The sequence below is a fragment of the Saimiri boliviensis genome, chromosome 7, assembly GCF_048565385.1.
Source record: "Saimiri boliviensis isolate mSaiBol1 chromosome 7, mSaiBol1.pri, whole genome shotgun sequence".
NCBI lineage: Eukaryota > Metazoa > Chordata > Mammalia > Primates > Cebidae > Saimiri > Saimiri boliviensis.
Genome location: NC_133455.1, coordinates 12,180,444 through 12,196,236, shown reverse-complemented (window position 1 = coordinate 12,196,236; position 15,793 = coordinate 12,180,444). Strand labels below are relative to the sequence as shown.

General features: G+C 52.7%; 1 protein-coding gene across 1 annotated transcript; it reads left to right on the top strand.

The window, feature by feature from the left end:
* The first annotated feature begins 1,542 nt into the window (after positions 1 to 1,542).
* Positions 1,543 to 15,349, top strand: ACADS (acyl-CoA dehydrogenase short chain). The gene is made up of 10 exons (XM_003932176.3): positions 1,543 to 1,679; positions 2,807 to 2,970; positions 12,480 to 12,629; positions 12,847 to 12,958; positions 13,315 to 13,466; positions 13,709 to 13,879; positions 13,961 to 14,098; positions 14,246 to 14,341; positions 14,527 to 14,583; positions 14,684 to 15,349. Exons 1-10 carry the CDS (start codon positions 1,634 to 1,636, stop codon positions 14,834 to 14,836), a joined length of 1,239 nt encoding a protein of 412 aa, XP_003932225.1. The 5' UTR covers positions 1,543 to 1,633; the 3' UTR covers positions 14,837 to 15,349.
* Positions 15,350 to 15,793: the final 444 nt, after the last annotated feature.

The following is a 15,793-nucleotide window of genomic DNA, read 5'->3' as shown; positions in this document are numbered from 1 at the left end:
ACTTGAACTACAGCAAAATTCACCTCACTTAAGAGTATTGATGCATTTTGATAAATGAATAGTCTTATTACCCCATCACAGTCATGATCTAGGACATTTCCATCATACCCACTCAGAAAGTTCCTGAGTTCCTTGTGTTTGCAGCCAGGTCCCTTCCCCCACCTCAGCCTCTTGCAACCACTATCTGATTCTGTCTAGGAAAACTTGGATGCTTTTAAAATGAAATTTTACATTAATATTTACAGTCACAAACAATTCTCAGATAAGAATGGTTTAGATGCTCTTTGGCACCTGAAGCAATTATTATTGGCCTCTGCTCACAAACACAACTCACTCACTTCTCTCTTTTCTCCTGCTGTTTCATGGTTTCTTCTACCCGGAGCTGATGCTAGGTGGGATGACTGAAAGGTGAGGAAGCCCTCAGATCATGTGCCAATTACAGCCATTCATTAAAGTGCTGAGAATTTGGAGGCTTTCTTTTAAATGCATTATTTAAAATAAAAGGTAACACATTAAGGACTTTGCTGTATCTTTTGATTGGCTCTCCTCTAGGAGGTAGTAAACGAGGTTTCTACTTTCCTCCAAGAGGAAGAGGCAGAATTTCTGGCAAATGGGTCGGTGCTGGGAACAGATGCCTGCCTGGCTGTGTTAGGAAAGAGGCAGCTGGAGGGATGTGTGGGTTCCTGGGAGGGTGTGGGTGGTGCCAGGCGCTATGGGAGTCCGAGTCACATTTGTGCAAGATAAGACTCAGAGGACAAGTAAAATCAGCATAGTTTCTTGGTCAGGGCGAAGGCATCCTGATGAAGATGCTAGGGGTCAGAAGTGTGGCTCTGCCCCAATCGGGAGTGAGGTCGACAGGACTGAAGTGGAACAGAGAGCAGTTCCACCCACCTTAGGCTCTGGGGAAAAGAAAGCTCCTTCCCTTGCAACACAACTCCAGGGGCCTAAATACTGAGCACCAACGCAAGACAAAGTCCTTAAGCTTCTTGGAGCAAGTGGGGGAGCTGATAATTTCAGATGCAAAGTGCCTTTAATAAACAGAACAAAAGATAGCCGATGGGGGAGGCCTGGTGTGGTCAGGGTAGGCCTCCACGACACCTGAATGAAGAGGGGGGCATTCCAGACAAGGGGAACAGTGATCACAGAAGCCTCGAGTCACGAACCAGCTAAGGGTCTTAGAGAAGAGCTACCTCATAAAGCTGAACAACAATAACCAGGGAACGGCGGACATGGGCCCTGATAGGGCAGGTCTTGGCTTTTCAAGCCATAGAATTGGATTTTAGGAGAGGTGGGCCCGCCGACAAAGCCCAACAAAGTTTTAAGCCGAAGATCGCCATCTTATTTAAAAAGACCTCTCTCTGGCCTCTCTGCGAGGCTCTGTCCTTGGCTTTGTTTTGTTGGCATTTTGATTAACTAATAATGGCACCAACGGCCAGCTCGCACTGGCAGCGTGGGTGTTTCGCCTCGGGAGGGACTACTGGAGGCCCCGCCCCCGGGGCACGGGCGCGCCTCGGCCCCTCCCCCGCGGCCCCAGGGGCGTGGCTTCTGCCTCGAGTCCCGCCCCTGCAGTCCGGAACCGCGCGCTAGCTGCGGGAAGTTGCGGAGGAGAACCCCAGAGCGGTTTCTGTCGCCCATGGCCGTGGCACTCCTCGCCCGGGCCTCTGGCCCTGTTCGCAGAGGTGAGTGCGCTCGGGCTTCGCACGGCGGGGCTGCGGCCTACGCCTGGCTCAGCAGGCAGAGGTCCCGATCGCCGGCTTTTGCCCGTGCCTCTGGCAGGCGGATCCCCTTCCAGGAGCGCGCGCGGCCTTTGCCCCAGTTCTGCTGCTGCTGCTCGCGTCTGCCCAGCCCGGCCCTTCAGGGATCCCTGGCTCCTGCACGGACCCCTACCCCTCGATTGACCCCCGCCGCCAGCCCATTTCTTACGACTGCATCCACACCCCCCTCCCCTCACTTCACCCCCAGCAGAGGTTCAGGGTGTGCCCTTCTCCCCGAGCCAGGCCTGGGATTGAACCAGATCCGCATCTGTGACCTTGGGCAAGGCAGCCCTCTCAGCCTCATTTGTTCTGTGTGTAAAATGTCCACAGGGAAAATCAGAGATGTTGGGAGGGTTAAATCACAGGGTGTGTAAGGCACTTTGCGCCTGGCATGTAACAGGTGCTCCATAAATGTTCATGCTGGTTAATACAGTACCTTTCCTATCTTATGTGTCTCCAGCTGTAGCAACTGTGGCACTTATGGCCAGGGCTTCCTTTGCCTGGCCTGAATTACAAGGGGAACCCTTACTGAGAACTGTGCTAAGTGCTAGTTAGTCTCTGTTTAATCTTCCCACTCCTAGGAGCTGACTACTATTGTCCTCCACTTGTTATAGTAAAGGAGGCTCAGTGAAGTTTAAAACCCTTGCCTCAGGCCACAGAGCTGAGGTCTTATTACTATTGGCATTATACTGAGGACTGAAGGATGGAGTGTATGAAAATGTCTAGTGAGTATACTAAGCATTCAGTTAATATGGGGTTTTCAGTGGCAGCTGTGGACATTTTGGGCTGACAGTTCTTTGGGGACAGTTCTTTGTTGTGGGGGCTGTCCTGTGCCTTGTAGGATGTTCAGCAGGATCCCTGACCCCTATCCACTGGGTACCAATAGCATTCCCCTCCTCTAGTTGTGACAACTAAAATTGTCTCCAGACATTGCCAGATGTCCCTGGGAGGGCAAAATCCTCCCTGATGGAGAACCACTGAGTCAGTGGGCCACTAGTATTCTTCGAGATCTCGTGCCTTCTCCTTCCACTGACTTCTGCCCTTGCTGACAGCTCTCCATCCTAGGGACTGGCGGCAGTTACACACCATTTACCAGTCTGTGGAACTGCCTGAGACACACCAGATGTTGCGTCAGACATGCCGGGACTTTGCCGAGAAGGAATTGTTTCCCATTGCAGCCCAGGTAGACAAGGAACATCTCTTCCCAGCAGCTCAGGTGAGAGTGCAACCTCAGCAGCCCATGATGGCAGTCTGCCCTCTGGTCCTGGATAGGTGGTGGCAGTGACAGCCAGGGGCACCCGGACTCTAGTAGAGGAACTCCAGAGCAGAGCCTGGAACCCAGAAAATGCTCTGGAAGTTTCCCTTGTCCAGCGTGTGGCCAGTAGCCAGGATTTAACTTCCAGGACAGCAGTAATTTGCGGTGGATGGTCAGTTGCTTACTGTGTGCCAGACACTGTGCTAATTGTAATAGTGCTTTTAGGGTGCTTGGCATGCGCTGGGCACTGTTGTTGAGATGGATTATCTCATCTGTTCCTCAAAATGGTCCTGTGAGGTGAAGGCACTGTTATTTTTTTTTTTTTTAATTTATTTATTTTTGAGAGAGTTTCACTGTTGTTGCTCAGGCTGGAGTGCAATGGTGCCATCTCAGCTCACTGCAACCTCCGCCTCCCAAGTTCGAGTGATTCTCCTGCCTCAGCCTCCCAAGTAGCTGGGATTATAGGCGTGCGCCACTACACCTGGCTAATTTTGTATTTTTATTTTTATTATTATTTTTTTTCTTTTTTTTCATTTTCTTTTTGTCTAAACTAGAATAGCCAGTTTATAATTTTGTATTTTTAGTAGAGACAGTATTTCATCATGTTGCCAGACTGGTCTCGAACTCCTGACCTCAGGTGATCCACCCTCCTCGGCCTCCCAAAGTGCTGGGATTACAGGCGTGAGACACCGTGCCGGCCAAAGATACTGTTATTATGTACCCCATGGACTCAAACTTGTGAATGACTTACATAATGTACCCAAGGTCATGGGGCACATCAACTACAGAGCTTCTGCTCAACCTGTTTTGTTTTTTATTCACTTATTATTTTTTTAGATGGACTCTCGCTCTGTTGCCCAGGCTGGAATGTGGTGGCACAATCTTGGCTCACTGCACCCTCCCTTTTCTGGGTTCAAGCAGTTCTTCTGCCTCAGCCCCCAGTAACTGGGATTACAGGCACTCACCACCATGCCCAGCTAGTTTTGTACCTTCAGTAGAGAAAAGGTTTCTCCACGTTGGCCAGGCTGGTCTCGAACTCCTGACCTCAGGTGATCCACCTGCCTTGGCCTTCCAAAGGGCTGGGATTACAGGTGTGAGCCACTGCATCCAGCCTGCTGGAACTGTTTTCTGCCCTGGGAACCAGAGTTTCCCATCAGTATGCTCCCTCCCATGCCACTGTATTCTTCCATTTACATTCAGTCTATCTACAGTTACGTGTTGAAGATGTTACTGCTGTACCCTCTGACTAGCAAGATGTCCAGCATCTGGTATAAACATTCAGTAGATAGTTGTTTAATTAATGATTTGTGAAAAGTCAAACCTTGCTGGCCTCTTCTTCTTGCCTATATTTTTTTCTATTTTAATTTTAGTTTATTTTTCATTTTTTTTTGAGACAGTCTCACTCTGTTGCCCAGGCTGGTGTGCAGTGGTGCCATCTCGGCTCACTGGAACCTCTGCCTCCTGAGGAGCTGGGATTACAGGCATGTGTCACCATACCTGGCTAATTTTTGTATTATTATTTTTTTAAATTTTTGTATTTTTAGTAAAAACGGGGTTCTGCCTTGTTGGCCAGGCTGGTCTTAAACTCCTGACCTCAGGTGGTCTACCTGCCTTGGCCTCCCAAGGTGTTGGGATTATAGGCGTGAGCCACCGCGCCTGGCCTTCTTGCCTGTTTTGCAGTCTGAGGAGCTCTCGAGTTGCCCCCATTTACACGCTTGGGGGCCACTCTTCCAGCTGAGTACATCGTATGTGCTCGGTGTGCTGCTGGGCATGGTGCCTGGCCTGTGGGATACCCCTGAGCAGGCGAGTGACATTCTGGGTGCCAGAATTAGTTGGGCAGCTTTCAGGTATTAGACATTTAACATGTTATTCACTCGTGTTAGCCCATTTAATCCTAAGGAAGTCCCTACCTAATCTAATCTAGTCTCCATTTTGCTTTCTGGAATGACTACAAGGATTGAGATAGCCAATTTCATGATGCCTGGTACTTGAAAAACGGTAGCCAGTCATACTATTATTGTTCCTTTCATTAGAGCTGAGGAAATTGAAGCCTGCAGAGGTGAAGTGACTTTCCAAAGGGTTATTGGTCTGTGGAACTAGAATTCATAGCCCAAGGCTGTCTGGCTCTAAAGCGTTTCTCCATCCCCTGTTCACCTGGTTGTTCCAGAGGCCCAGCTGGCTGGCAAGGAGTCCCTGTTCTAGTGGGGAATGCGACTGTGGAGAGTTAGCTACCCCTTCATCCTCCACACGTGCGCACACACACATACACACACATACACACACACACACACACACACACACACACACACAGTACTACACACATTACTCTTAGTAACCTTGGCTGGCGATCCCTTCACCTTTTAACTCCATTAATGGAGATGTGAGGAAACCCAACATCTTTGTGAGTAGAAGAAAGAGGCTAAGCACAGTAGCTCATGCCTGTAATCCCAGCACTTTGGGAGGCTGAGGTGGGTGGATCACTTGAGGAGTTCAAGGAGTTCAAGACCAGCCCAGCCAACATGGTGAAACCCTGTCTCTCCTAAAAACACAAAAATTAGCTGGGCGTGGTGGCAGATGCTTGTAATCCCAGCTATTCGGGAGACTGAGGCAGGAAAATCTCTTTAACCCGGGAGGCAGAGGTTGCAGTGAGCTGAGATCACGCTACTGCACTCCAGTTTGGGTGGCAGACCAAGATATTGTCTCAAAAAAAAAAAAAAAAAAAAGAAGAAGAAGAAGTAGAAGAAAAATCAGCAGACAGGCCGTAGAAAAGCAGAAACAGTATAGGGGCACTTCCCCCAAGACCACTGTTCGAGACATGGCTGTGTGTTAGGACTCTTCCTGCAGAATGACAGACTGCCTGATGTATTTCTCCTGTAACTCCCCAGATTATCACTAGATTTACAGCATAGATTTGCTCTGCATAAGAAAGCTGACAACAGAAGCAAGACTTTTTGCCAACCTACACTGAACTAGTTCTCTCTTGCTTGTTTTCTGGGGCTGGGAAAGTTGCAAGATATTCCTCCAAATCATGGCAGAAATGGATATTGAGGGAAGACCTCAGGACACCAGCCTGCCACTCCCTTGTGGCCCACGGGGACTGCTAGTAAGGACTTGCTAGAAGTATAAAGGTGGCTGAGAGCGCGATCCCAGCTATCTATTTTTTAAAATCTTTTACAGGGTTTTCCCATGTCTGTAATCTCATCAGATGATCAGGAGTCCTGCTGTTACTCTCTGTGTGGATGACGCAGGTGCAGCTGTATGAATTGGCTCAGGTTCAGGGCTGGCTCAGTAGAGCTAGGGAGGAGTGGCACCCAATCTTCTGGTCTTCCTGCTGTTCCATGCAAACTGGGCTCTGGTTTGGGTGGCTGATGGGATGCACTGGTTATTCCTCAAGGTTTGCTTCTCTTAACTGAGGATTGAAACCTGTTGGCTTTTTGCTTTCATCCCTGGCACCGTGTGTGGCACAGTACTCCCAGTTTCAGAAGGGAGTTCAGGGCAAAAGCAGGCAGGAGGGTCAGAGACTAGACATGCATAGATCATACGGCGTGTTTGCAAAATTCCAATGATACAGTCAGTGTTTCAAAATCCTGATGGCATTGCCATTAGTAGCTAACATTAAGGAGTGACTATATTCCCGGTACTTAAACATATATATTTTGTTTATTTATATATTTTTTTGAGACGGAGTTTCACTCTTGTTACCCAGGCTGGAGTATGCAGTGGCGCGATTTTGGCTCACTGCAACCTCTGTCTCTTGGGTTCAAGTGATTCTGTCTCAGCCTCCTGAGTAGCTGGGATTGATTACAGGTGCCCACCACCCTGCCTGGCTAATTTTTGTATTTTTAGTAGAGATGGGGTTTCATCATATGGGTCAGGCTGGTCTGGAACTCCTGACCTCAATTGATCCACCTGCCTCGGCCTCCCAAAGTGCTCGGATTATAGGCATGACCCACTGTGCCTGGCCTTAAACATGTATTTAACTCCTTACATTTTCTTTTCCTTCTTTTTTTTTTTTTTTTTGAGATGGAGTCTTACTCTGTCACCCAGGCTGGAGTGCAGTGGCATGATCTTGGCTCACCGCAACCTCCACCTCCCGGGTTCAAGCAATTCTCCTGCCTCAGCCTCCTGAGTAGCTGGGATTACAGGCGTATGCTACCACGCCCAGCTAATTATTTGTATTTTTTTTAGTAGAGAAGGGGTTTCACCATGTTGATCAGGCTGGTCTCAAACTCCTGACGTCGTGATCTGCCTGCCTCAGCCTTCCAAAGTACTGGGATTACAGGAGTGAGTCACTGCACCCAGACACCTTGTTCCATTTTCGAGACAACACTGTGAGGTGGACAATTATCTCCAGTTTCCAGAGGAGGAATCTAAAGTCAGGTTAAATTTCTTGCTGGAAAGTCAGACCCCTGGTAATTAGAGGAGCCAGGTAGAGACTTCTGGGCCACCTCCCCGCTATAGTAGGTGCTTGGTTAATTCTTTCTTTTTTGTTGTTGTTGGAGACAGAGCCTCACTCTGTCACCCAGACTGGAGTGCAGTTTTGCAATCTTGGCCCTCTGTACTCTCCACCTCCCGGGTTCAAGCGATTCTCCCGCCTCCGCTTCCTGAGTAGCTGGGACTGTGTGTGCTATCATACCCGCCTAATTTTTTGTATTTTAGTAGAGATGGGGTTTCACCATATTGCCTGGCTGGTCTGAAACTCCAAAGCTCAGGCAATCTGCCCGCCTCGACCTCCCCAAGTGCTGGGACTACAGGCGTGAGCCACTGCGTCCAGCCTATTATTGAGTAAAGTATCAGCTGAGGCTGGGTGTGGTGGCTCATGCCTGTAATCCCAGTACTTTGGGAGGTCAAAGCGGATGCATCACCTGAGGTCAGGAGTTCAAAACCAGCCCAGGTAACATACGTAGACCCCATCACTACAAAATATACAAAAATGAGCTGGGTGTGGTGACGTGAGCTCATGGTCCCAGCTACTCAGGAGGCTGAGGTGGGAGGATCACTTGAGCCCAAAAGGTTGTGGCTACAGTGAGCTATGATTGTGCCACTGCACTCCAGCCTGGGTGACAGAGCAAGACCCCGTCTCAAGAAAGGAAGGAAGGGAGGGAATGAAGATGGGTGGACTAGTTTTGGCTGTAGTGAACATAGGCAAATTCAAGATAAATTTAATTTTTAAAATTTAGTTTAGTTTTGTTTTTCAGACAGAGTCTCACTCTGTCATCCAGGCTGGAATATAGTGGTGCAATCTTAGCTCACTGCAACCTCCGCCTCACAGGTTCAAGCAATTCTCCTGCCTCAGCCTCCTGAGTAGCCAGGACTACAGGCATCCGCTACCATGCCCTGCTAATTTTTTATACTTTAGTAGAGACGTGGTTTCATCATGTTGCCCAGGCTGGTCTCGAACTCCTGAGCTCGGGCAATCTGCCTGCCTCGGCCTCCCAAAGTGCTGGGATTACAGGTGTGAACCACCGTGCCAGCCTTAAAAATGAGTTTGAAAAGGAACTTAAAACATTGTTTATATGTGAAGGACCCACTGTTTTCCATATACAAAGGCATCAGGTAACTGCAGGCTTGCCTCGTCTGTCACTGCTGGGAAATGGGTCTTACTCCTTCTTACATTTTCTTTGGGAGTCTGGAGACCACCAGGCTCAGCCTCAGTGCTTTCCTCTTCTCAGGGTGCAGGTCCAGGTTACTGGGTGACAGACACCACGGACCAAGAGTGACCACTGGAGGGGGCTCTAGGAGGTTACCCTTTGAGATTGCTCTGAAGGTCAGGCCTCTCTCTGTAGAAAATACTAAAGTATTGAGGGGGATCTGGCTGCTGTTAGTCAATTACCATCAACTTACATCAGTCAGAGACAATGAATAAACCCGAACCCATGTTTTTTTTGCTTGGCTGCTTTTAATTTTTTTTTTTTTTTTTTTTGAGATGAAGTCTCGCTCTAATCCCCAGGCTGGAGTGCAGTGGTGCAGTCTTGGCTCACTGCAGCCTCTGCCCCACAGATTCAAGCGATTCTCCTGCCTGAGCCTCCCAGGTAGCTGGGACTACAGGCACGTACCACCACACCTGGCTAATTTATATATTTTTAGTAGAGATGGGGTTTCACCATGTTGGCCAGGATGGTCTTGAACTCCTGAGTTCTGGTGACCCGGCTGCCTCGGCTTCTCAAAGCGCTGAGATTGCAGGCATGAGCCACCGCTTAATTTTATTTTGGGTTTCTTCTTTTTGATGATCTCATCTCCTCCCTCTCCTGCCACCCCTTTTTCTTTCCCTCGGTGCTGGTCTCCCTCCCTGTCTCTTTCTCAGGAGGCCCTGCAACGAGTGCACATGACCCCGGTTATTGCTTTCGTTCCTAGCTTTTTTCTAGAATGTTCCTGTGGCTGGCCACAGTACGTTGCCTGAAATCTAGAGAAACATTTCAGAGTGAGAAAGCCTGGGAAACAGCCCCTGTCACCACTGATAAAATGGGGTGAGGTGACCGCATCCAGGCTCAGGAATCGGTGGGAAGGCCGTGCTCTCACGTGGTGCTGCCCAAGAGCAGCGCTCCTCTGTTTTGAAATTTGCTGTCTCAACACCAGAGTGGAAGTGGGAGTAAGTGGGACTGCTGTGCCTTTCACAGAGGCAGATGCTTTAGTGTTTTCTTTAGAATTATTATTTTTTTCGTGATGGAGTCTTGTTCTGACACCCAGACTGGAGCAACCTCGGTTCACTGCAGCCTCTACCTCCCGGGTTCAAGCAATTCTCCTGCCTCAGCCTCCCAGGTAGCTGAGATTACAGGCATGTGCCACCATGCCCGGCTAATTTTTATATTTTTAGTAGAGTCAGGGTTTCACCATGTCTAGAACTCCTGACCTTGTGACTCACCCGCCTCGGCCTCCCATAGTGCTGGGATTACAGGCGTGAGCCAACATGCCCATCTGGTAGACACTTAAAAAGGAAATGCTGATGGAGGAGGGAGGAGCTGGGTGAAAACCGAGGGCAACGGTATACGCTCGCTCGCGAGGTCCTTTGGGTGTGGGGATTGTGAATTCCTGTAACTTTTGATTCTAGCTCAGTGAGAAGTGTCTTGTTAGCCAAAGGAAGGCGGTGCTCTATAGAGAGGAGCAGGCTGGGGTTCTCTCTTGCCTCCTGGTGGCCTAGACCTGGCCACTGATGCCCACACCCTTTCTATGTGCATTCCGTCATCTGTAAGAGGAATACAGGGTCACCTCATTCTGCCACCTGTCGGCACGTGTGACCAAGCATTTTTGGGAGTTTCATCCTTTTACCCTCCTTCTGGGAATTTGGGTTCCCACTGCGTTTCTGGGGATGAGATAGCGTTATGGAGCGACTGAGTCATGCCTCATTTATTTCAGGGTTTTATACCAACAAGCTCGGGGGTGAAGAGGAAGGCGTGTCTTGGTGTCTGGGGAGATCGGAGGTGTTTGGAGAGGGAGGCAGCTTGAGCTCGTTCAGTCGCGTGCTTTGCTGGTAGGCCGGAGAAAGAGGCTTTCGGTGAGGTTTGTGCCTAGGCCTGACCGTGAGTCTGGGACACCTGCACATTTGTTTTTGTTTTGTTTTTGTGTTTTTTGAGACAGGGCCTCACTCTGTCACCCAGGCTGGAGTGCAGCCTTGACCTCCTGGGCTCGAGCCGTCCTCACGCTTTGGCCCTTGAAGTAGCTGGGACCGCAGGTGTGCACCACCATGTCTGGCTCTTATATTTTTATTTTTATTATTTTTTTGTGGAGATGGGGTGTCGCCATGTTGGTGAAGCTGTTCTCAAACTCTTGGACTCAGGTGATCCTCCTACCTCCACCTCCCAAAGTGCTGGGACTACAGGCCTGACCTACCACCCCTCTTTTAAATTTTTTTTTTGGTTCGAGAAGGAGTTTTTACTGTTGTCGCTCAGGCTGGAGTGCAGTGGCACAATCTTGGTTCACAGCAACCTCTGCCTCCCAGGTTCAAGTGGCTCTCCTGCCTCAGCCTCCTCCTGAGTAACTGGAGACCTGCATATTTTTAGCGCTTGCTAGAGTATTGTCCAGCAGCAGAGGCATTCCTTAATAAAATCCTTTTTTTTTTTTGAGTCAGAGTCTTGAACTGTTGCCTGGGCTGGAGTACAGAGGCATGATCTCGGCTCACAGGAACCTCTGTCTTCTGGGTTCAAATGATTCTCCTGCCTCAGCCTCCGTAGTAGCTGGGATTACAGGCACCCACCACCACGCCTGGCTAATTTTTTTGTATTATTAATAGAGACAGGGTTTCACTATGTTGGCCAGGCCGGCCTCAAACTCCTGAACTCTTGATCTGCCTGCCTTGGCCTCCCAAAGTGCTGGGATTACAGGCGTGAGCTACTGTGCCTGGCCTTTTTTTTTTTTTTTTTTTTGAGACGGAGTCTCTTGCTCTGTCACCCAAGCTGGAGTGCAGTGGCACAATCTCAGCTCACTGCCACCTCTGCTTCCCAGGTTCAAGCCATTCGCCTACCTCAGCCTCCCTAGTAGCTGGGATTACAGGTGCATGCCCCCATGCCCGGCTAATTTTTATATTCTTTTACTTGTTTCTTTTTGAAGTTAGGCAGGTTCTGTTACAGTCCACATTTCCCATATTACTTGCCTGAGAGTAATACTATTATGATACTATTATTATTATTATTATTATCATTATGTTTTTGGTAGAGACAGGGTCTTGCTATGTTGCCCAAGCTGGTCTTGAACTCCTGGCCTCAAGCAGTCCCCTCACCTTGGCCTCCCAAAGTGCTGGGATTACAGGTGTGAGTCACTGCTCCTGGCCAACTATTACTATTAATAAAAATTAAGAATTCTAAGCTCTTATCCTCCATTCATTCTCTCACTGGCCTTGGGCATGTAGCAGTCTGCAGGAGCACACACCGTCTCTGCTTTCATAGTGAAGGCAGAAGACATCAGTCCAGACAAGCATGTTCATCCCTGAGAAATTCCAGCTGCGGAGGTGCCGCAGGAGAGTGACTGAAGGATTTGACTCAGTGAGGCTGCGGATGGAGCACAGAGCAGTGAGGCCTGAGCTGTGATCGGCAGGAAAGGAAGGGCGGTAACCTGATGGAGGGCGTCACTACATAGGAAGCGGCGTGTGCAGAGGCCTTTAGGGGGGAGGCTGTATGTGCGGGTGTGCAGAGGGGCTGGAGGAAGGTCTGTGGCTCAGGCTGTCCTGCTCCTTACCTCTGAGTTCCCTCCTCCCTGAGGGCATCCTGTGCCTTTTGCTGCTCGCTGCCGTGGCTGTGGATGGAGCGGGAGCAGGCGTGGAGGCGGGGCAGGACAGCTTGACTGAGTGGTGCTGTCGCACGGGTCTCAGCAGGGCTGGGTCTTCAGCATCTGGACTTGGGGATCCCTTGTTGGTGGCTGGGGTCACATGGCCTGAGTTTCTGTAGGAACTGCCTTGGGGGCAGGAGGGTTTGGGGTTGGGGAGGGTGGGCCTGCCGCCCAGCAGCTACCCAAGCCACGCTGTCCTTCCCTGCGGCCAGGTGAAGAAGATGGGCGCGCTGGGGCTTCTGGCCATGGACGTGCCTGAGGATCTTGGCGGTGCTGGCCTTGATTACCTGGCCTACGCCATCGCCATGGAGGAGATCAGCCGGGGCTGCGCCTCCACCGGAATCATCATGAGTGTCAACAATGTGAGTCCTTTCCCAGGCCCCTGGGACACACGGGCGGGGGAGGCTCCTGTGAGCGGGGAGGCCCCGGCCTCGGCTACCAGCCCTGATCTCTCTGGAGACATCACAGGCCTTGGTCCAACGGGGTAGGCCCTGGAGAGAACAGGCCCTGAGGTGCAGCCTCCAGGTGGGCAGGTGTGCCTGGCCGGGGGCCTCTGACTGCTGCCCACTGTCCCGCCAGTCTCTCTATCTGGGGCCCATCTTGAAGTTTGGCTCCAAGGAGCAGAAGCAGAAGTGGGTCACGCCTTTCACCAGTGGTGACAAAATTGGCTGCTTTGCCCTCAGCGAACCAGGTACCTGCCCTGTCCCCTTACTTGTCCTCAGGGCCCAAGTGGGGAGGAGAGGAAGGAGCAGGGCCCACTGCTTCGGAGGCGGGAGGGGAGACTGTGTGTGGTTGGCAGGGTGAGCGCTCTTGCCTCCGAGGTGCTGGGAGGAAGTTGGGCTTGAGGGTCCCCCGGCTTAGGACACCCAGCTCCTGCACGGCCTCTTTGCCCTCTGGGCCAGTCACTGAGAGCTTTGGGACCCTCATCTTTGGAGCCCGAGTCATAGGGTCTCATGCCCATCAGCAGGGGGTGTGGAGGGGAGAAGTGGTGCCCTTAGGTCGGGTGGGGTGGGGCCTGCACTGAGCCCCGAGTCTGTGTGAGGGCAGGGAACGGCAGTGACGCGGGAGCCGCTTCCACCACCGCCCGGGCCGAGGGCGACTCCTGGGTCCTGAATGGCACCAAAGCCTGGATCACTAATTCCTGGGAGGCCTCGGCCGCCGTGGTCTTTGCCAGCACGGACAGAGCCCTGCAAAACAAGGTAGGCACCCCAGAGAGGGCGTCAGCCGGACCCTGGGCTGCCGTCATTTCAGTTTCTAGATCATTCTCTCCTTGGCCCAGCTGGAACTGTTTTTGCTCTGCGCCTTCCCCAGAAGCTGGCAGAGGGTGTTGGGGCCTCCAAGGGAGGTGGGTAGGGGACCTGACTGGTGTCGGGTGTGCTGGCGTGAGGCTGTGGCTGAGGGGCAGCTCTGGGAGACCGCCCGCCTGTCCCGGACCTTTCAGGGCATCAGTGCCTTCCTGGTCCCCATGCCAACGCCTGGACTCACGCTGGGGAAGAAAGAAGACAAGCTGGGCATCCGGGCCTCGTCCACGGCCAACCTCATCTTTGAGGACTGTCGCATCCCCAAGGACAGCATCCTGGGGGAGCCAGGGATGGGCTTCAAGATAGCCATGGTGAGCGTGGCGGTCGGGATGGCACCCTGGGTTCAGGCCCATGCCCTGCTGGCCAGCCACTGACCAGGGCGGTTCCCACAGCAAAGCCTGGACATGGGCCGCATTGGCGTCGCCTCCCAGGCTCTGGGCATTGCCCAGGCTGCCCTCGATTGTGCTGTGAACTACGCTGAGACTCGCATGGCCTTTGGGGCACCCATCACCAAGCTCCAGGTCATCCAGGTAATGGTGGCAGCTTTGGGAGCTGGGCCTAGAGGCCAGATATCGGGCGGGAAGGGTGGCCTCCTCCCTCTGCCCGTCCTCCTCCCCCTCCCTCCTGTCCTTGGAGGGGCAGCTGCTGACCTGTGGCATGGGGTGGGGCTGTTGCAGTTCAAGTTGGCAGACATGGCCCTGGCCCTGGAGAGTGCCCGGCTGCTGACCTGGCGTGCCGCCATGCTGAAGGACAACAAGAAGCCCTTCATCAAGGTGCCCACGGGAGTCCCCAAGGCATGGCCCAGAATGTGGTGGGCCCAGGGATAGGGGAGAGGTCAGGGCGGTCTCCGCTCCTCAGCCCCGTGGGGAGGCTCCACAGGCCTCCCTTGCTGAGGGGCTGTGAACAGGTGTGGGGAGTCCCCTCAAGGGAAGGCTCTGACCGCCCCCACCGTGTTTAGGAGGCAGCCATGGCAAAGCTGGCTGCATCAGAAGCCGCAACCACCATCAGCCACCAGGTGAGTATGCGCAGTGAGCCCCGGGGGCCATCTGCCCCTCCTCCAGCTTTCCCCATGGTGGGGGCGTCTTCTCCCTCCTGAGCCCTTGTTCCCGTCCCAGGCCATCCAGATCCTGGGCGGCATGGGCTACGTGACAGAGATGCCAGCAGAGCGGCACTACCGCGATGCCCGCATCACCGAGATCTACGAGGGCACCAGCGAGATCCAGCGGCTGGTGATCGCCGGGCACGTGCTCAGGAGCTACCGGAGCTGAGCCCACAGCAGGCTGGCCCAGGACTGCGGGAAGACACGGGAGCCAGGGCCTCCACCCCAACCCTGATGCAGAGGCTGGGCGGCCCAGAGGGGCTCAGCGCTGTCCACCCAGATCAGAGCCGCCGTCGGCTCCACCTCTGGGACTTGCTACCTCCTCACCACAGTGCCTCGTGTTCTTCATGAGTAGCCTGGCCTCTTGGGGGTGTGTTGTGGGGGGGCAGCTAAGTGATATTCGAGCACACCCAAGTTGTGCTCCTGGGGGCCTGGTGCCTGGCATGAAGATCCAGTGGGACAGGCCCTTGGTGGGGTCTGTCTTTTCCTTGAGGTCAGAGGTCAGGAGTGGGGTTGGGGTCAGAATGATGAGGCCCGGGGTCCTGGTGCTGGGCAGGCGGTAGGGCTGGGCCGTGGAGCTGGCCCTGAGGATCCCCAGCCCTTCAGAAAGTCTGATGAATGCCGGGGTCAGTGATTGGCGCTGTGCAACTGGCTGTGGGTAATAAACACACCTGACCCCTAATCTCTGTCCCTGCCCTCTCCTGGGTGCTGCGGGGAGGCATGGTGGTCTCACCTGCACGGAGGCCCCCCTCTGGCAGGCCTCACCCTGGGAATGCTGGGAGTCTCAGGGAGGGGCCTGGCCACCTGGGAGTTCCTGAGTTCCAGCAGGAGGCCAGGTTGGCTACGGAGGCAGTTGAGGAACAGGAACCAGGTTCCGCAGGCCTCAGCGAGTGGCCCCCCGAGTAGGGAGGGTCGGCCAGTTAGGGCTAGTGGGCTAGAAGGGGTTCTCTAGGCAGGCCCAGCCTCCATGCGGGTGGAAGGAAGGCCCTGGATTGCCAGGGTCAGGGAACAAAACTGTGGGGGCCCGGAGCCCCAGGTGGGAGAACACAGAACCTTGAAAAGCAGCCATTCTGCTCACTAGTGCGTTTGGGGCGGGCCGGGGCCAACCCTTGCAGGGGCTTGCCTG